The 22,580-nt window shown below is 41.7% G+C and overlaps 1 protein-coding gene across 1 annotated transcript in view; it reads right to left on the bottom strand.

Moving 5' to 3' along the window:
* grip2b (glutamate receptor interacting protein 2b) overlaps window positions 1-5,138 on the bottom strand; it is a 455,064-nt gene extending 449,926 nt beyond the window's left edge. Inside the window, exon 1 of the mRNA XM_060909766.1 lies at window positions 5,012-5,138. Coding sequence (XP_060765749.1) covers window positions 5,012-5,138 — 127 coding nt within the window. The remainder of the gene's footprint in view (window positions 1-5,011) is intronic.
* Window positions 5,139-22,580: the final 17,442 nt, after the last annotated feature.

The raw sequence follows: 22,580 nt of genomic DNA, 5'->3' as shown, positions 1-22,580 counted from the left end.
CGGGCGATTGCTCTAAGACAACGAGGGAGGCTCAGCCTCCTCTAAAAATGATGAACATCATGTAGGATGAATTGTGCTAGGCTTATGTTATAGCCGACCTTATAACATTGTTATTTCAGATCCAGAATCATAGAAATATATGTGCTCAACCCACTACAGTGCGAAATCATTCCGTTATAACTTTCCCCAGTTCGCCTAATGTGTGCGTGAGTTTTTCCCCCTCGTGACAGCGCGATGCAGCGTAGCCTCAGTGGATTGGGAGCTATGTGCTTGTCAATCTCAAAATGCAAGACGATTATTGGACAAATACTGCGAAAATGCCCGCCCACGGAGTCTCACGGACTCCCAGCCTCAATGGATTTCAACGGCATTTGGGGGCTATGCGCTTTTAAATCTCAAAATGCAAGATGGTTATTGGACAAATACTGCGAAAATGCCCGCCTACGGACTCCGAGCCTCACATGGGAGGAACATGGCAGTTTCCGCGAGGAGACTGGTGATTGGTGAAAGCGGCCGGATATTTTCTTTGATTGACAGCTCGTTTCAACTATAGACAGGCAGCGGTACAGTGTTGCCAGATTGGGAAGTTTCCCGCCCAATTGGGCGATTTTAAGTGCATTTTGGCAGGTTTTGAACATATTTTGGGCTGGATAACGTCAGCAGTATCTGGCAACATCAGTTCAGTCCCATGCGGATTCGCAAGTGCTGTGGTGTATTGTAAGAGATCGGCTTACATTTCGATTTCATTCATTACATACGGTTTCTACCAGCTTTTTTAGTTTGTATATATTTTCATTGTAAATAAAGTGTAAATATAGTGTTGTCAAGTTTGCTTTCTTAGTTCCAGAAATTTCGTTTATTTGAGTGACTGAAGTTGAGGGGGCTAGTCAGCTAGCAAGAAAGCTGCGCACGGAGGCCAAGCATTGCTGATTTAATTTTGGCGAAGCCATTTGCCAGTCTTCCTTTCGAGGAAAAAATTAAAATTAAAGAGCAGGGTAGACCAACGCCTCAAATTGACTTGGTGAAAAAGGTAGGGAATAATACTCATTCCTTTCAGCTCTCCTGGTACGAGAAAGTGAATTGGCTAACAGCAAGTGACCCACATCAACAACAGTAAATAGGCTACTTTAGTAATATGTCATGGATGGACCAAAAATATAGAATCTATTTAAAATGTTTATGCTGAGTATATTATATTGGAATATATGTTTTTCTGGATATGAATTAAACACAGCTACAATTTGGAAAACATTTTTAAACAAAAACACAGCCGAGGTCAATTTTTAAACAACATGCCACAATTTTAAAATATAAAATGTTAAAATATAACACCCCCCCCCCCCCCCCCCAACACCACCATCATGTATATTGGACAGTAGGCTAATGGGCCAAAAGAACCTGTTATTTCACAGTTTGTGACCCTGCCAACAATCAGCCAGATCAGAGGCAAGAGTATGGGCAAAACTGATGTGTTTTTTCTTTTAAAATCTGGAAATATCGTAACTGACCAGCCTCCCCTGTTTGAAAGACTACCAGCTGCCACTGCACTCCAGTGTAGCTTTAGCAGTATGTCTAGGGTCATTGTCCTGTTGGAATGTTAACCTTGGTCCCAGTCTCAAACCTCTGGCTGACTCAAACAGGTTTTCCTCCAGAATTGCCCTGTATTTAGTGCCATCCTTCAGTCCTGACCAGCTTTTCTGTCCCTGCAGATGAAAACCATCCCCACAGCATGATGCTGCCACCACCATGCTTCACTGTAGGAATGGTGTTCTCAGGGTGTTGGGTTTGCGTCACACATAGCATTTCCCATGATGGCCAAAAAGATCAATTTTAGTCTCATATGACCAGAGAATCTTCTTCCATGTGTTTGGGGAGTCTGCCACATGCTGTTGGGCAAACTCCAAATGTGTTTTCTTAAGCAGTGACTTTTTTTTCTGGGCACTTTTCCATAAAGCCCTGCTCTGTGGAGTGTACGGCTTAAAATGGTCCTATGGACAGATACTCCCATCTCCGCTGTGGATCTTTTCAGCTCCTTCAGTGTTATCTTTGGTGTCTTTGTTGCATCTCTGATTAATGCCCTCCTTGCCTGGCCTGTGAGTTTTGGTGGGCGGCCTTCTCTTGTCAGGTTTGTAGTGGTGCCATATTCTTTCCATTTTGCTATAATGGATTTAATGGTGCTCTGTGGGATATTCAAAGTTTGGTATATATTTTATAACCCAACCCTGATCAATACTTCTTCACAACTTTGTCTCTGACCTGTTTGGAGGCTCCTTGGTTTTCATGTTGCTTGCTTAGTAGTGTTGCAGAGTCAGGGTCCTTCCAGAACAGGTTGATTAATACAGACATCATGTGACAGATCATGTGACACTTTGCACACAGATGGATCTTAATCAACTCATTATGTGACTTATGAAGTGAACTGGTTGGTCCAGCTCTTATTTAGGGGTTTCATACAAAAGGGGGTGAATACTTATGCACACTCCAGATTTCTGTTTTTTCATCTTAATTGTTGTTTGTGTCACAATAAAACAACAATTTGCACCTTTAAAGTTGTAGGCATGTTGTGTAAATCAAATGGTGCTAACCCTCCAAAAATCCATTGTAATTCCAGCTTGTAATGCGACAAAACAGGACAAACACCAAGGGGGATGAATACTTTTGCAAGACGCCGTACATTAGACTCAGCTTTCTCAGAGAGCATTTTGAATGACTCCAGTTCTTACCCGTTGGGACACAGCATCCTACTAGAAATAACTTAAAGTTGTTTATGGAAAATGTCATATATGGAGCCATGGGTTTGCACTGCATCTGGTGAGGCTGACATTCAACATGCAGCTTGAACCTTACCACACATTTAAACTATCAACTGTTATGGCCCTTTTCCACTACCCTTTTTCAGCTCACTTCAGCTCGCTTCAGCTCACTTCAGCCCGACACGGCTCGCGTTTCGACTACCAAAGAACAGCACGACTCAGCTCGCTTCAGCCCTGCTTAGCCCCTAAAACTCGCACCGTTTTGGAGTGGGGCTGAAGCGAGCCAAACTGAGCCGAGTGAGGCTGGGGGCGTGAGCAGACACTCCCCTGTGCACTGATTGGTGAGGAGGAGTGTCCTCACATGCCCACACACGCCCCGCGAGCACGCTGGGATCTGTAAACACCGTAAACCCGGAAGAAGAATTACGAATTACGAGAATTTCTGAAGCCTTATGCGCCTCGCCTCATCTATACGCTCTTGCCAGTATCTGTTGGCGTTGTCGGTGACAACAAGCCACAGAACCAAGACCAGCAACACTAACGACTCCATGTCCTCCATGTTTATTGTTGACTATTCGGGTCGTGAGACTACCGCTTAAAAGATCACTGATGTCACTGTTTGCGCTGCTTAACGACATCACGGGACGTCCATCCACTTTCGCTAACTCCACCCAATGTGTCCACCCACTTCCAGCCAGCACGGTTCAGCGCGGTTGTAGTCGAAATGCAACTCCAACAGGCCCGCTCAGCTCGACTCAGCCCAACTCAGCACGGCACGGCTCAGCCCGACTCAGCCGCGTTTGTAGTGGAAAAGCGGCATTAGTCGTCCAACCAACAAGAAATTTAGAGGCGATGCCAAACCGGCAAAATCGATGAACAGTTCCTATCTGGTCTTATATCTGCATGCAACATGGCATATGGCCAAATGGGAGGCTTTGAATGACTGGTCACCTGGAAATAGATCAGAAAAAAAAAAACCTATCACGCCACCCAAGCTAGTCCTTTCGGAACACTATTAGGACATGTTGTGCTTTTGGTGATAAATATCAAACATGATCTAATAGAAGTTTAGACATGACTTCTTTTTGGAGTGGGACCAATAGTGTGACCAGGTCCATGTGATTTCCAGTTTGTTTGTGTAACTGGTTTTTAGAGCATCATACTTTTAGATTTGGGTTAAATCACAGTAGCTCCCATTTTTCACCTTGTTAATTATGTTGCCAGGCAACGAAAACAAGGGCTGGGGTAAGCGCATTGGCACACTGACTTGGCCCATGGGTTAGTTAACAAGTTTATGATAAGAAAAAAAACGAACCATCAATATGATGAGGCCAGTAGTATAGTGAACATCCATTTGCATATGTGCTCATGGAAGATGATCCAAGAGCCCATGTGAGAGTAATTCGAACAAGTTTATTAGCTTCCCAAGAGTTCTGATAATGCACTTGATAAGCATCATCAAACTCTCTGCATAAACAGCTGCCAACGCCATTCATAAACCCAAGACGCAAGCATGACACACAGGGATTAGATACTTTGTCCTAGTTTATGGAATCGCATAAATGAATTGCTCTGATTATCATGCAGTTTGTAGACATAGAGGATATAGCATACATATTAAACATCCTCAAGATAAAAAGTCACCCCTCCCAAAAAAAACCCCTCTAATAACTATGGCTTACATACTCCCACCTACTGTACTGTGATCAAGTAGAAATGTCAATCACATCAAATATTTAAACCTCGAGGAAAGTGAAATCAGTGACATCGCATGAAGCCTGGTGTACGTCTTTCAAACTGAGGTTTAAGTGCGTCACCGCAAATTTAGCTCCACCTCCACCCTGGGGGATTTTGACTGAAACCAAAGAGAAGACAGAGTTTTCACCAAACACCTCGTCTCTTGGGAATAAACTGAATGAATAGGCGAACGTAAAATAAGCATAAAATAAACAGGTCAAAGTTAACGTGATCACACTGACATGAAAGAATGGGGTTAAAATGAGTGAAAGTGTGAAACAAGACAGAGTAATAATAGGTATGAGAGAATTTTCAACCCTTTAGCATACCTTTTTTTTTAAATAAGTGGCTAAGGTCAAGACCATATGAATATATTTGATGCGAAATAAGATCACAAGTCAAAGTTGAGTAAGTAAACCGTACAGGTGCAACGATAGAGCACTTGAAACAGAGGGTGCAAAAGAGAAAAGCGAGACAGAGTAAGAGTTAAGAGAAAGAGAGAAAGTTTGTTCTCATCTTACCACTGATGCAGAGGCTCAGTGAGCACAGACTCTCATCGCAGGTCTCAGGACTCTCTGCCTCCCACTGGAAGCTCCTCTCCCTCTTCCGAGGTGACATCCTCCTCACTACATACAATAATCTGTCCATTATTCACTCCTTTTTAATCCAGCAGACCCACTTCTTATCTCGCTTACTCGGAGTGCATTAGATGTGCCGAGTTGGCTAAATGAACAAGCACCAGCAAAGTGCGAGAGCCATGTAACGAGAATGAAGCAGGAAGGTGGGGAGAAAAGAAAAACATCCAATTTACCCAGCATCCTCCCCTCTTGCTGCAAAGCTGTATCCCACTGCTTCTCCAGCACAACTACCAACCTACTGCTCATTTTTTAAACCTCCCTCCTCTCTCTCTCTCTTCCTGTGCGTCGCCATCTACAGATTTAATCTCCTTCATGAAAGGCCTCCCTAATTAGCTAATCTCATAGCGATCTCATTAGGACTGGGTGAGAAAGAAGTTAAAACCATGATTTGGCTCGACTAAACTATAACATAGCCATCTCAAGATTCCAAAAATTGCAAGTTTTCCCAAGTGCCAACAAATGGGCTGGGACTGTGGTATACATCATTTATTTTCACTTGTAAGAAAACCAATGGAATCATTCTCAATTAATCCTGGAGTAAAAATGCATTTTGGGTTGAATACTCTGTTCTGGCAACCAGGTTATGGAAGGAACTTCCCATGGCAGTCCAAACAGCTGAATCAATGGCTCTTGTCAAACAAAAACTGAAGTTCTATTTCTTCACCAAGCATTTGTAATAGATATTTAGACATTGCCTAAAAGTGGAGCTCTCAATGAGTGTCTGAGCAAAATATTTGCAAGGGCACAAAATCAATCTGAAGAGAATAATGATATTATAGCATATGAACCATTGAATTGTGTAGTGCCGTGTATTTCACGTCAATAAATTGCTGCATTGTCTTGTGACAGTGACGCCAATAATGAGATACGCATCGCAGTTACGAATTCATATATATTCCTTTCTTGGACACCGTATGCCATGCGCCAGAAACAACACCATGACATTTATTATGGTGTGACTCTGCTGGGCAGCAGTGAACCAGCGCTTTCACTTTACATCATTACTTTATAGTTACCATCGAACATCAAACTTGATATGTCAAACAGTTGTCTGGTTACATCGGTCACATCTGCGCATGCAGCACCATTAGGACTAATTACCATGCACCTGTTCCTAATTAGAGTGCAATCACAGCACATACACATAAGCACTCTCAGTAACACACAGACTCTGCAAAGTATACACTCCATACCCTTAGTCTAACGTTGCCAAGCCTTGTATTTTATATCGCTTTTCTGGTTTTGACCCTGTTTGTGTTTTTGGACTGTGAGTATTGTATTACCATGAATATCCTGTCTATGCTTGACTAGACCACTGTCTGTTATTCAACTCTGCCTTTGTCTACATTTTGGATCTGTTTGCTAGCGTGCTTCGAATAAAATTCTTTCTGCACTTATGTCTGTTGATCGACCTTACATGATAGAAACTGTCAATTGTCCAACAAGCTCATGGACTGAAAACTATTTTTAAAAAATATTAAACTGTCATGAATATTTTCCATAAAAAGCATTCATAAGTAATCTCACGTTATGGTTTTAAAAAGCAAATTAAAAATAAGCACTGGATAAAAACCCATCTATCTTATGTAAATAAAAATGTAAATTCTATTGTCTGGTGGTCAAATGTTTATGAGATGCATTGCCTTGCACTTACAATCAGGTTCCCTGGGGTGGTACACACTCGTTGTTTGTACAGACGTCTTACAGTTGCAAAAGCCATCAGAAATCAAGTCGATGCGTTACCATATTCTCTTAAGTATGGAGCTCTGCTATTAGCACTCATTTTATTTAATTAAAAAAAAAATCAGAAGCCCAAACAATTGCTAAACCATTTGATATCCAGTTTTTGAAGGGCTTGATGAATTAACAAGTTCTCCAGCATAATCGGCACAAATGGTTAAGCTTCGAATGAAGGGGTAGAGTTGGCAGGTTTTCAAACTTAATTTGTATGAAATCCAACAACATTGTTCTTGCCTGATGAATTTTGGGGAAGACTGATTGCTGGCTTTAGATTAGCAAAAAGTGAAATAATTCATTGAGAGCTTGGTTTTATATATATATCCATCCATTATCTGTAGCCGCTTTATCCTGTTCTACAGGGTCGCAGGAAAGCTGGAGCCTATCCCAGCTGACTATGGGCGAAAGGCGGGGTACACCCTGGACAAGTCACCAGGTTATCGCAGGGCTGACACATAGACACAGACAACCATTCACATTCACACCTACGGTCAATTTAGAGCCACCAATTAGCCTAACCTGCATGTCTTTGGACTGTGGGGGAAACCGGAGCACCCGGAGGAAACCCACACGGACATGGGGAGAACATGCAAACTCCGCACAGAAAGGCCCTCGTCGACTCGAACCCAGGACCTTCTTGCTGTGAGGCGACAATGATAACCACTACACCACCGTGCCGCTATATATATATATTTTTTTTTTTTTTTCTTCCAGAAGAATATACCTGTCAAAATCTCTCATCTCATTATCTCTAGCCGCTTTATCCTTCTACAGGGTCGCAGGCAAGCTGGAGCCTATCCCAGCTGACTACGGGCGAAAGGCGGGGTACACCCTGGACAAGTCGCCAGGTCATCACAGGGCTGACACATAGACACAGACAACCATTCACACTCACATTCACACCTACGGTCAATTTAGAGTCACCAGTTAACCTAACCTGCATGTCTTTGGACTGTGGGGGAAACTGGAGCACCCGGAGGAAACCCACGCGGACACGGGGAGAACATGCAAACTCCGCACAGAAAGGCCCTCGCCGGCCCCGGGGCTCGAACCCAGGACCTTCTTGCTGTGAGGCGACAGCGCTAACCACTACACCACCGTGCCGCCCCTGTCAAAATCAATAATAAAAATAGCTGCCAACAAATCTTAGGATTAAGATTATTCAGACTGTGTTAGGGTGGCAGAGCGGTGCATAGAGTCCTCTCACAGCAAGAAGGTTCTGGGTTTGACTCTTGCAGCCAAATGGTGTGGAGTTTACATGTTCCCCTTGTGCCTGTGTGAGTTTCCTCCTACAGTCCAAAGACGTGAATTAGGTCAACTGGCTACTCAAAACTGCCCACAGGTCACAATTCCCATAGGTGTGAGTGTGAATGGTTGTTTGACTCTGTTTTAGCCCTGCGATAGCTTCGTGACCTGCCCAGGGTTTGTCCTGCCTCTCACAAGAAATTCAACTGGGCTTGGCTCCACCTTCCCTGTGACCCTGACAGATAAGCAGTGTAGATGATGGATGGATGGACTGTTTTATGAAGCACACTGTAGTGCAGGTTTCTTTACTTACACTAAAAATGCATTTGTTGAAAATGGCAGAGCATATTATCACAGAAAAAAAAGCCTCCTCTAAAGTATCGAAACTCTTGACACTACATTGTTTGACTTGGGGCGTAGCTTGGGCTTTCGTGTGAATAATATTTCTATTTATTCTATCCACATTCACTAGATATGAGCAATCGCGTGCTCCGATTGGCTACTCTACGACTCGGCTATCAGCTCATATACCGTGAGTAGAGAAAAACAAAATATGTTGCTTGAACCAAACGAGGATGAAATAAAAATTCTACTTGAAAACAAAACCCCCCAAAAAATACAAAAAAAGGGCAGCAAAATATGGAATGAAAGTATTTGATGGTAAGAACATCTCTTTTTTTTCAAGAATTATTATTATAGCATTTTTCACAAATTGTTACTGTCATTTCACCGGTTTGTTTACATTCTAAGTGGAAATGATTTCATTGGACGTTTTGTATTAAGTTTTTAATTTATCGAATTTGTAAAAAAATAAAATGCTCTGTTTCTCAAAATCCAGTGAATGGGTGGAATAATTGTTTTATTCTATCCACAATCTCGTCGTACATCGTACTTGGTGCTACGCGCCTCATCGGCAATCAACTCATGTACAACTCAATTTTGTGGAATAACTTAATTGTAATCAGTGATTTGTGGCGGGGCGGCACGGTGGTGTAGTGGTTAGCGCTGTCGCCTCACAGCAAGAAGGTCCTGGGTTCGAGCCCCGTGGCCGGCGAGGGCCTTTCTGTGTGGAGTTTGCATGTTCTCCCCGTGTCCGCGTGGGTTTCCTCCGGGTGCTCCGGTTTCCCCCACAGTCCAAAGACATGCAGGTTAGGTTAACTGGTGACCCTAAATTGACCGTAGGTGTGAATGTGAGTGTGAATGGTTGTCTGTGTCTATGTGTCAGCCCTGTGATGACCTGGCGACTTGTCCAGGGTGTACCCCGCCTTTCGCCCGTAGTCAGCTGGGATAGGCTCCAGCTTGCCTGCGACCCTGTAGAAGGATAAAGCGGCTAGAGATAATGAGATGAGATGAGTGATTTGTGGCTAAAATGAAAAAAGTGGAAGCGCAGTGTTCCTGGTTGAATCATGATTTATTCACTGCCATGTACTGGGTTGTCCTACCTTTTCTGTTTTCTAGCTCACACACATACAGTATGGTCATATTTATTAATCTTTCCAGCCCATTAGAAAACATTACTTTAGCCATGCTACTCATGCTACTTTAAGCAAAGTGTCAGAAGTTTGTATGACAGCTTGATGGGTTAAAAATGACTGAAAATAGTCTCAAATGAATGATCTGTCTACTAGGTGAACATTTTCTCATTTCAAAACACAACTCCTGTCATGAAGCAGGTCCTCTATGCAGGGCTGGACAGCGAGCAGCAAAGCTACATGGATCAATTGGCTTTTTAGTTAAACTATTTTTTTTCTCAGTAGCATTGATAAATGCGATATTGTTTAATTTCCTGAGCATGCACAATACAATTTCACTGTCCACTTAGGAATTATGAGGAACATCTGGCCATCTGCACCAGGGCCGCGTTAACCCTTGCCGAGGCCCTGGGCAGACACCCCCCCGAGGCCCCACCCCCGCCTGTTGTCAACTGCGCTCAGCAAATTCACCCCCTCAGACGTGCCTGTCTAACTAGACACAGAAACTTAAATAATGATAGTGGCACAATTAGAAATACTATTGAACGATAAAACTTTATATCCATCAACACCTATTTAATCGAGAAAAAGCAGTGGTGAAATAGGCAATTGCATGGTGAAAAAAATCCATCAGACATCACGGTTAACAAGTCTGGTTAACTAAAGTTTAGCCTCAAGAAGCCTTTGAATGAGTGAGTCAATGAACAACAAGTCAAGAACATAACCGAGGCCTACAACAGTTTCTTTAGTATTCAGAACAAGAACATTCATTTGGTATATAACCGTTCGTTTTCATTTTGGAATCCAAGTGACTTTTAACTTGTGAAAACAAAGAGCGATAACAAATGCCGCTTTTCCACTACAAACGCGGCTGAGTCGGGCTGAGCCGTGCCGTGCTGAGTCGAGCTGAGCGGGGCTGTTGGAGTTGCATTTCGACTACAACCGCGCTGAACCGTGCTGGCTGGAAGTGGGTGGACACATTGGGTGGAGTTAGCGAAAGTGGGTGGACGTCACGTGTCGTTAAGCAGCGCAAACAGTGACATCAGTGAGCTTTTAAGCGGTCGTCTCACGACCCGAATAGTAAACAATAAACATGGAGGACATGGAGTCGTTAGTGTTGCTGGTCTTGGTGCTGTGGCTTGTTGTCACCGACAACGCCGACAGATACTGGCAAGAGCGTATAGATGAGGCGAGGCGCATAAGGCTTCAGAAATTCTCGGAATTCGTAATTCTTCTCCTTCCGGGTTTGCGGTGTTTACAGATCCCAGCGCGCTCGCGGGGCGTGTGTGGGCATGTGAGGACACTCCTCCTCACCAATCAGTGCACAGGGGAGTGTCTGCTCACGCCCCCAGCCTCACTCGGCACGGCTTGGCTCGCTTCAGCCCCACTCCAAAACGGTGCGAGTTTTAGGGGCTAAGCAGGGCTGAAACGAGCTGAGTCGTGCTGGTTTTTGGTAGTCGAAACGCGAGCCGTGTCGGGCTGAAGTGAGCTGAAAAAGGGTAGTGGAAAAGGGCCAAAAGAAAGAAAAATATCTTGCTTCTCAGAAATAAATCTCAAAATGTTAGGCTATGTGAAACATTTCATCCTTTCACACACGTTATGTCCCAAACAGCAGTGGCACACAGCTTTGCGCATTCAGTTTGACAGCCATGGGTCAACTTACAAGGGCACTTTCCTACTTTTCTGGAAAGCGAAGTCATTAATTAAATCATTGAACTCAAGCTGGCGTAGCGTGTGAAGACATGATGGACAGTGATCATATTGACAATGACGGGTGATTTATGCGACGGGACAAGGTGGGCTTCCTTACGGGTGGCGAAATGCATCAAAAATGTTATCAATATGATCAAAACGTCTGAAAATATCGTTTCATATTTTCCGATCTCGCTACCTCCGAGGCCCCCTAGTGGCCGAGGCCCTGGGCAGCTGCCCATGAAGCCCATTAGGATAACGCGTCCTTGATCTGCACATCCATGCAGCTATTCAATCAATGGCGGAAACACAATGTAAAAAAATATATATATTTTCCGGATACAGATCAAGAGCTTAACGCAATGTTCACATCAAACATCAGAAGGAAGAAAAAGTGTGATTGAGCAATTTTAATTGAACAAACAAGGGCTTGAAATGCAGAGAAGACGTACACAGCAATGGAAAAAAATTAAGAGACCAAATGTGGCCACCATTAAAATTGGTCTCTTAATTTTTTCCACAGCTGTAGTAGCAAATAAGAGTCTGGAACCAATAAAACGTACAGAATAACGTCACTTGACCTTAGTTCGGGTGTTTCAATTGATTTATATAGAGATTATCTGACAAGCATCAGTAATGTTATATTGGAGTTAGTGATCTATTTATTTGATTAAGTAACGAATAGCACACTCCAGACCATGCTGTTATACCAAACTAATGATGGAGTGGGGGGAGGGGTGATGTGAACACGACATGCAGTGGAGTGTGTTATTTCTGTATAGCATACAACCCCGATTCCAAAAAAGTTGGGACAAAGTATAAATTGTAAATAAAAATGGAATGCAATGATGTGGAAGTTTCAAAATTCCATATTTTATTCAGAATAGAACATAGATGACATATCAAATGTTTAAACTGAGAAAATGTATCATTTAAAGAGAAAAATTAGGTGATTTTAAATTTCATGACAACAAGACATCTCAAAAAAGTTGGGACAAGGCCATGTTTACCACTGTGAGACATCCCCTTTTCTCTTTACAACAGTCTGTAAACGTCTGGGGACTGAGGAGACAAGTTGCTCAAGTTTAGGGATAGGAATGTTAACCCATTCTTGTCTAATGTAGAATTCTAGTTGCTCAACTGTCTTAGGTCTTCTTTGTCGTATCTTCCGTTTCATGATGCGCCAAATGTTTTCTATGGGTGAAAGATCTGGACTGCAGGCTGGCCAGTTCAGTACCCGGACCCTTCTTTTACGCAGCCATGATGCTGTACTGTAATTGATGCAGTATGTGGTTTGGCATTGTCTTATTGGAAAATGCAAGGTCTTCCCTGAAAGAGATGTCGTCTGGATGGGAGCATATGTTGCTCTAGAACCTGGATATACCTTTCAGCATTGATGGTGTCTTTCCAGATGTGTAAGCTGCCCATGCCACACACACTAATGCAACCCCATACCATCAGAGATGCAGGCTTCTGAACTGAGTGCTGATAACAACTTGGGTCGTCCTTCTCCTCTTTAGTCCGAATGACACGGCGTCCCTGATTTCCATAAAGAACTTCAAATTTTGATTCGTCTGATCACAGAACAGTTTTCCACTTTGCCACAGTCCATTTTAAATGAGCCTTGCCCCAGAGAAGACGTCTGCGCTTCTGGATCGTGTTTAGATACGGCTTCTTCTTTGAACTATAGAGTTTTAGCTGGCAATGGCGGATGGCACGGTGAATTGTGTTCACAGATAATGTTCTCTGGAAATATTCCTGAGCCCATTTTGTGATTTCCAATACAGAAGCATGCCTGTATGTGATGCAGTGCCGTCTAAGGGCCCGAAGATCACGGGCACCCAGTATGGTTTTCCGGCCTTGACCCTTACGCACAGAGATTCTTCCAGATTCTCTGAATCTTTTGATGATATTATGCACTGTAGATGATGATATGTTCAAACTCTTTGCAATTTTACACTGTCGAACTCCTTTCTGATATTGCTCCACTGTTTGTCGGCGCAGAATTAGGGGGATTGGTGATCCTCTTCCCATCTTTACTTCTGAGAGCCGCTGCCACTCCAAGATGCTCTTTTTATACCCAGTCATGTTAATGACCTATTGCCAATTGACCTAATGAGTTGCAGTTTGGTCCTCCAGCTGTTCCTTTTTTGTACCTTTAACTTTTCTAGCCTCTTATTGCCCCTGTCCCAACTTTTTTGAGATGTGTTGCTGTCATGAAATTTCAAATGAGCCAATATTTGGCATGAAATTTCAGAATGTCTCACTTTCAACATTTGATATGTTGTCTATGTTCTACTGTGAATACAATATCGGTTTTTGAGATTTGTAAATTATTGCATTCCGTTTTTATTTACAATTTGTACTTTGTCCCAACTTTTTTGGAATCGGGGTTGTATTTTTGTATGACTTTCAACCACACTGTATAAACCTTGTCAAGAGTTCTATAGTAGTATTAGTTGATTGCAATACTGCAAAGAAATACACTTTATGGCCATAAGTTTGTGGATACCTGACCAGTAGACTCATATATGGGCCTTCCTCTAACTGGTGCCACAAAGTCAGGAGCACACAGTTGTATAGGATGTTGTATGCTTTACCATTACAATTTCCGTTCACTGGAACTAAGCGGCCCAAACAAGTTCCAGCATGGCAATGCTCCTGTGCACAAAGCAAGGTCCATGAAGACATGGTTTGCCAAGATTGGAGTAACACAAGTTGAGTGTCCTGCACAGAGCCCTGACCTCAAACCCACTGAACACCTTTGGGAAGAACTGGACCGGCAGCTGCAACCCAAGTCTTCTCACCTGACAACAGTGCCTCACCTCATTAATGCTCTTGTAGCTGAATGGGCAAATCCCAACAGCCATACTCCAAAATCAAGTGGAATGTATTCCCAGAAGAATAGATATTATTATAACAGCAAAGGGGGACTGTCAGAGAGCAGGCCCTTAGGGATACAATTGCAGGGGAGAGCGGGTACAGCGCAAACTGCAAACGGAGCCAGATCATAGAGCAGGAATCATAGTTAGAAAATGGGCAGAGGTCAGTCGATCAACAAACAGAGTAGCGTAGGGCAGACAAGAAGATGAAGTCGGGAATAAACATAAACAGAGGTCTTAACTGGAAGTCAGGCAGAAAACAAACAGCTTGATAAAGTCAGGTACAGGATACAGAATAATACTGCACACTGAGTGTTTGAGCATGGTTTAAGTAGATGGGGTAATTAGCAGGTGAATTGGTGACAAGTGATGCAATTAGTATTCTGGAGGGGGGCTGTGATTCTTGGTAAGTGTAGTCTGGAGCGGCCATGTTTGGTGGCTGCTCCGAGCTCAAGCTTTCTGCGTTGTTACTGACAGGGACTAGGTAAATCTTAGGATGTTCAACAAGCACATATGGGTGTGACGGTCAAGTGTCCACAAACTTTTGGCCACATAATGGATTTAAATTTTTATAAATAATCCAACAAATCAAGTAAATGTAAAATAAAAATCAATTGATTAATTGCTTATGAAAATAGTCATTCGTTGCAGCCCTTGAATATACCATATTTATTCTATCCACATTCACTGGATCTGAGCAAGCACGCGTGCCAATTGGCTCCTACTACTAGGATATCAGCTCATATACCGTGAGTAGATAAAAACAAAATGGCGGAACGTGTTGCTGAACCAACCGAGGACAAAATAAAAACTCTACTCAAAAATTAAAAAAAAATATGGAATAAAGGTATGCAATGATAAGAACGTATCTTTTTTTATTTTTCAAGAATTATTATTATTATTATTATTATAGCATTTTTCACAAACTGTTCCTGTCATTTCACCGTTTTGTTTACATTGTATGTGGAAATGATTTTGTCGGATGTTTTGTATAAAGTTTTTATTTATCAAATTTGCAAAAAAATACAAATAATGCTCCGTTTCTCAAAATCCAGCGAATGTGGAGAGAATAAGTGTTATTACACTCAATCTTGTCGCACATGGCTTATAGCAAACTCGGCGCTATGTGCCTTGTTGGTTATCAGCTCATATATATATATATATATATATATATATATATATATATATATATATATATATATTAGTGCTGTCAAAAATGTCGCGTTATTAACGTGTTAACTTGACTCAATTTTAACGGCGATAATTTTTTTATCGCGAGATTAACGCTCTGTGACATGATGCCACGCCCCGCACAGCCAGAGTCCTCTGCCCTCCCCCGAAGAGCCACGGTGCTCGGCTAAGGTTTCGTTTTCCCATCGGCGGCTCCAGCCCCACTTTGCAGTGGCTGTGACAAGACGTGTTATGCTCTGCAATAAAAAAAAAAACATTGGTAGAACCAGTGTTCGAACTATGCCGATATTTTCGGGGGGTCCCTTTATTCCCTTGGGGGGGTGCTTGCGCTTGTCTCAGAGCGCAGCTCTCCATCGCGCGCTCACTTCGGATATGCAAATGCTTCCCGTTACACACGATTGCTATGTCAATAAACATCATTTTGACAATATTTTAGAGACCCCCCATTTCCCAAGTCATGTTTTCAAGGGATCTCATGTCTGTTTCAGGGGATCTCGGATCCCCCGAGTACCCCCGTAGTTCGAACGGTGAGCAAGCCCATTCACTTTTTTATGCTGATAAGAGAATTACAATGGTTTTTCATGTGACAAAAATGTGCGATTAAATTGCGATTAATCGCGAGTTAACTATGACAGTCGCGACATTAATCGCGATTAAATATTTTAATCGCTTGACAGCACTAATATATATATATATATATATATATATATATATATATATATATATATATATATATATATATATGGGATAACTGTTAAATGTACAGTATTTGAGGCCATTGCATATAGTTTGGGGAGTATATTGGATTCAGTTAAAGAACACCTACTTTGCTACACCAAAGGCAACGTGTCTGCCAAAATACTAGCCAACTAGTACCACAGTTTCTCCTGTAATTTCTTTTCTTTTGACGTTTCAGTGGGAATCCCCACCTCTAAAAGTAATGCTTCATTACTGCTCATGCTGCCTCTCTACGTGCAACCCATCTATACATAAGACAAAAGCAAATGAGCCGTGGAGGTGGAAGTGACACAAAAAGAACTAAGTGCGCTTTAAAGCTGCTATTATCTTTATTATATGGTCCAGAGGCATGGAAGTCAGCCACAATGGAAAGTTCTAATCCAACAAAGTGCCTCGTCATATGATTTTATTATTCACTCACTTGACAGTGTTAAAAAAAAATCCAAGGGTGTTGTAAAATCAAAATGGGAAAACGATCATACATTCTGACCTCTACACCAACAGTCAATGACATGTCCTAGTTTGCTGATTGTTTCGGTTTTGCTTTCAAAAACAGGCTGTGGTCATCTGACCAAAGGTCAATTGTTTTACAGCTCTAAATGGAGTATTCATCTTTGGTCTGAACTCTCTCTGCAGATTCAAGTGTAACTGTATGAGCTAAATAACTCTGCACTTATAGTCCAATAACTACTTAAAATGATGGCAAATAAATTAGCTCACCAGCCAATTAAGTAATGCATCGACAAATGTACTCCACTGAAAAACGTAGGGGTAAATAATTGTTCAGAAATAAACTAATTAGGTAACATCAACAAAAGGTTGCTCTTCTTTGGTGAAACCTGTCATGGAGAATAACATCATGGGGAAGTCATAGCCTGATGGTTAGAGAAGCAGCTTCGGGACCAAAAGGTCACCAGTTTGATTCCCTAGACCAGCAGGAATGGCTGAAGTGCCCCGAGCAAGGCACCTAACCCCCAACTGCTCCCCAGGCTACTCTGGGTCTGTTGTATGTCGCTCTGGATAAGTGTCTGCTAAATGCCTGTAATGAAATGCAATGTGTGATGACATAGTTCGATAATAAACTTCTCATTTTCTATCTGCAATATGGCATACACATTTATAGTTGTGGTCAGAAGTTTACATACAGTGACATGAATGTCATCTTGGATATGAATGTCATGGCAATATTTGGGCTTTCAGTAATTTCTTTGAACTGTTCTTTTTATGTAGCAGAATGATTATACAGCATACATCTTTAATTAAAAGAAAAACACACACTAGAATTTGGTGCACAAGTTTTAATTTTCTTTGGGTTTTCTGAAATCAACACAGGGTAAAAATATATATACAGCACACCGAATTTTGGGGTAAAATGTCTCTTCACAAGATTCACCTTGACCAAACATTTTTGTTTACCATGAACAAGCTTCTGGCAGAATTCTGATTGGATATTTCATGACTCTTCATGGTAGAATTGGTGGAGTTCAATAATTTTTTTTTTTCATGGCATGGACTCTACTTATAAGCACGGTCCATATATTTTCAATAGGGTTGAAGTCAGGGCTTGTTTTAAGATTAATGTTAGCCTGCTTTATCCTCCACAACCAGCTCTGATGCATGTTTGGGTTCATTGTCCTGTTGTGACTCCCAAGTTGTGTTCAAGTTTCTGATGGTTTATGCTGAAGAATTCTGAGGTAGTCCTCCTTCATTATTCCATCCACTTTGTGCAATGAACCAGTTCCACTGGCAGCAAAACAGCCCCAGAGCATGATGATCCTACCACCAACACCAGCTGGTACAGTGTCCCTCTGTATATGGTGGTCATTGTGGCCAAACAACTCAATCTTTGTCTCATCTGACCACACAGCTATCATCCAGAAGGCTTTTTCTCTGTCCATGTGGTCAGCTTCAAACTTTAGTTAAGCTTGAAGTTGTCAATTTTGGAGCAGGGGGTTATTTCTTGGATAGCAGCTTCTTTATCCATGGTAATCTGAACTGTAGACAGTGATCCATCAGCTTCCAGTTTATGGCAGGGCTGTGCCATGGTGGTTCCCAGGTTGTTCCTGACCATCCAAACCAATTTCCTTTCAGCTGAGGGTGACAGTTTGGATTTTTTTGAAGCAAAGTGGCTTGACAAAGTGACTCCACCTCACAATAACTTGAATACAATTGTTTGAACTGATCTTGGAATTTGCAGTTGTTAGAAATGGCTCCAAGAGACATTCCGGAGTTGCGTATATCTGCGATCCTCTTTCTCAGATCTGCACTGAGCTCCTTGGACTTTCCCATTTTACTGTGTGTTGGTCAATCCAATGAGTGCTGTAAACAAACCCTTTCTATGAAGGCACAGAGAAGCTACGTACCAGCTGTAGTCAATCATGATCACTAACAGGAAGTTATCATGATCACTAACAGGAAGTTAAGAGGCCTTGGCAAGAAAAGAGACATTTTGGAAGTCTCAGCACCTCTGAATTAATAATCTGAGTGTGAGGTTTGGATGAATGTTGATGAAGGGTTTTGTTCCAATTCCACTGAGAGATGAAGAGATGCTGACTTTGTACTAGTGGGTTGTGAGTGGTAATGCTTCTGTTCTAACTGCTGCTGACGTGACACAATGCATGATGCTTCTGGGGCACGCCTCACAAAGCAGATATAGGAAACTCCTTTCACCACCCTTTGGGATTTCTTACTGATTCGCTGTTCTTTCCAAAAATATGGCCTATTTTAGCAATTTGCCCTCACAAACATAACAGCATTGAAAAATATTCTGTTCCTGTACTTTCTGCAGACAATCTTTTCTGCATGACAAGGTCGTAAGGAAGATGTAGCAAATAGGCACATACACTACCGTTCAAAAGTTTGGGGTCACCCAGACAATTTTGTGTTTTCCATGAAAAGTCACACTTTTATTTACCACCATAAGTTGTAAAACGAATAGAAAATATAGTCAAGACATTTTTCTGGCCATTTTGAGCATTTAATCGACCCCACAAATGTGATGCTCCAGAAACTCAATCTGCTCAAAGGAAGGTCAGTTTTATAGCTTCTCTAAAGAGCTAAACTGTTTTCAGCTGTGCTAACATGATTGTACAAGGGTTTTCTAATCATCCATTAGCCTTCTGAGGCAATGAGCAAACACATTGTACCATTAGAACACTGGAGTGATAGTTGCTGGAAATGGGCCTCTATACACCTATGGAGATATTGCACCAAAAACCAGACATTTGCAGCTAGAATAGTCATTTACCACATTAGCAATGTATAGAGTGTATTTCTGATTAGTTTAAAGTGATCTTCATTGAAAAGAACAGTGCTTTTCTTTCAAAAATAAGGAAATTTCAAAGTGACCCCAAACTTTTGAACGGTAGTGTAGGTGGACGAACAACTATATGTTGTAGGACATATATATTTCACAAATAGGCTTTCTATGGACTGACTGATTTGGCAGGCGTGACTTTATGGCCAGAACAAATCTAATGAGCTAGGGTGCAGATGACTTTCATCTAGGCTTAGCGATCGCACTGTGATGGCAGTGTGAAAAATTCATACCAGTTGAAACTTGAAAGTTAGAAGCTACTGTATATGCACTTGGATGATACCTGAAATGTTAAAATATTAAAATATTTTAGCATCCAATTGAGTCATTGCCAATTCTCAACTTGTAGCGAAATTTCCCTTGATCACATCAAAGCCACTGGAGTGTAAGGCTGAGCCCTAGTGAACTTGAGTACTGGTTTCCACGATATAATAGTTAGCCTGATGTTAACTAGCTTGTTATGCAATTTGTCCAGTGATACAGCCGAATATAGGGTGGTGTAGTGGTTAGCACCGTCACCTCACAACAAGAAGGTTCCAGGTTCGAACCTCAAGGCAGATGGGGGCCTTTCTGTGTGGAGTGTGCATGTTCTCCCCATGTCTGTGTGGGTTTCCTCTGGGTGCTCCAGTTTCCCCCACAGTTCAAAATCATGCAGGTTAGGTAAAATACCCAGCCGCTGGGGTTGTACAAGTTAGTGTGTACTTAGTGCCAGTCCCAAGCCCGGACAGATTGGGGAGGGTTGTGTCAGGAAGAGCATCTGGTGTAAAAACTATGCCAAATCAAATATATGGAACAGATCTGCTGTGGTGAAAGAAGAAGTCAAATGGCCATATGTTAGTGCTTTAATTATAATCAGCCTCATTTATCAAATTAGTAATGTTGTGCGTAAATGTGTTTGTAGGTCAAACCAAACTAAATATTCCCACCAGATTTATAAAAGTTTTATTAGTCCGGATTTTCTTCATACTCAGTTCTAAGTGAAGTTGTACTTTTTTAGCTTGTGGTACTAATGTGTTTTTCCAGTTAAATATTAAGCGCTTTTTCTTTTCCTTCCAGTCCCCCATTATAAAACTTCTGCATGACTGCTGAGCCTCCAGCCTACGCTCTCTGTGCCTCTCAACCCAAATCATCATTGGTGTTGAGTCGGGAGCTGGGGCACTCGAAAATTATGATAATTTACTCAACTGGAATGCTTTTAAACATGCATTTCATAGGACACTAGCTCATAAATGGCATATCAGAAAAAATTACCAAGTCATAAGGGCGATTTTCGAGTTTAACCTTTAGAATGGCTCCATTCCAATGTATGATGTGAAAACCATACGTAAACAGAAATATCTCTGAAGTCGAATGTAAAATGGCAAGGTCACTTTTATTAGTACACATTTGTATGTTGTGTGTACTATGCTACAGTGGATATAAAAAGTGTACACACCCTGGTAAAATGATAGGCTTTTCTGATGTGAAAATAAAATGAGACCATGATAAATAATTTCAAAACTTTTCCCACCTTTAATATGACCTATAACCTGTACAATTCAATTGAAAAACAAACAAATCTGTTCGGAGGAAAAACAAAAAATAAAAATAAAAAAATGTATAATAAGCTGGTTGCATAAGTGTGCACACCCTTAAACTAATACTTTGTTGAAGCACCTTTTGATTTAATTACAGCATTCAGTCTTTTTGGGTTCACACCTGCCATCATTTAAAATGACTCTGATTAACCCCAAATAAAGTTCAGACATTTACTCAGCTGCATCCTCCAGCAAAAGCCAGGCTTCACAGAGAGCTTACAAAGCATTAAAGGGATCTCATTGTTGAAAGGTATCAGTCAGGAGAAGGGTAGAAAAAAATTTCCAAGGCATTAGATATACCATGGAGCACAGTGAAGACAGTCATCAAGAAGTGGAGAAAATATGGAACAACAGTGACATTACCGAGAACTGGACGTCCCTCCAAAATTGATGAAAAGACAAGATGAAAACTGGTCAGGGAGGCTGCCAAGAGGCCTACAGCAACACTGAAGGAGGTGCAGGAATTTCTGGCAAGTACTGGGTGTGTACTACATGTGACAACAATCTCTTGTATTCTCCATATGTCTGAACTATGGGGTAGGGTCGCAAGGCGGAAGCCTTTTCTTACAAATAAAAACATCCAGGCCTGGCTAAAGTTTGCAAAAAAAAAAAACTCTCCCAAAAGCATGTGGGAAAAATGTTATGCTCTGATGAAACCAAGGCTGAACTTTTTGGCCACAATTCCTAAAGGTATGTTTGGTGCAAAAACAACACTGCGCATCACCAAAAGAACACCATATCCACGGTGAAGCATGGTGGTGGCAGCATCATGTTTTGGGGTTGTTTTTCTTCAGCTGGAACAGGGGCTTTAGTCAAGGTGGAGAGAATTATGAACAGTTCTAAATACCAGTCAATTTTTGGCCCAAAACCTTCAGGTGTCTGCTAGGAAGCTGAAGATGAAAAGGAATTTCATCTTTCAGCACAACAATGACTCCAAGCATGCATCAAAATCAACAAAAGAATGGCTTCACCAGAAGAAGATTAAAGTTTTGGAACGGCTCAGCCAGAGCCCAGACCTAAATCCAATTGAAAGTCTGTGGGGTGGCCTGAAGAGGGCTGTGCACAAGAGATGCCCTCGCAATCTGACAGATTTGGAGCACTTTTGCAAGGAAGAGTGGGCAAATATTGCCAAGTCTAGATGTGGCAGGCTGATAGACTCCGACCCAAAAAGACTGAATGCTATAATTAAATCAAAAGGTGCTTCAACAAAGTATTAGTTTAAGGGTGTGCACACTTGTGCAACCAGCTTATTTTTTATGTTTTTCCCCCAACAGATGTTTGTTTTTCAATTGAATTGTACAGGTTATAGGTCACATTAAAGGTGGGAAAAGTTTTGAAATTATTTATCGTGGTCTATTTTTTTTTTACATCCGAAAAACCTATGATTTTAACAGGGTGTGCACATTTTTTATATCCACTGTACTTCTACCATGTAGCATAGGAAATATGAAATAGGTTTGCTGGCACAGCGGGTTAAAAATGTGACAGTTTGAAAATGATTAACAATTCCACCAAATAAAAACACCTTAAGGTAGTTTCAATCAAACTGGCAAACAATATTGATGCCCCATTAACTGCAATGGAAAAAATGGATACTCCAAA

This window comes from Neoarius graeffei, chromosome 26, assembly GCF_027579695.1.
Source record: "Neoarius graeffei isolate fNeoGra1 chromosome 26, fNeoGra1.pri, whole genome shotgun sequence".
Lineage (NCBI taxonomy): Eukaryota > Metazoa > Chordata > Actinopteri > Siluriformes > Ariidae > Neoarius > Neoarius graeffei.
Note: the sequence above shows the minus strand (reverse complement) of the source record. Positions and strands in the feature narration are given on the sequence as shown.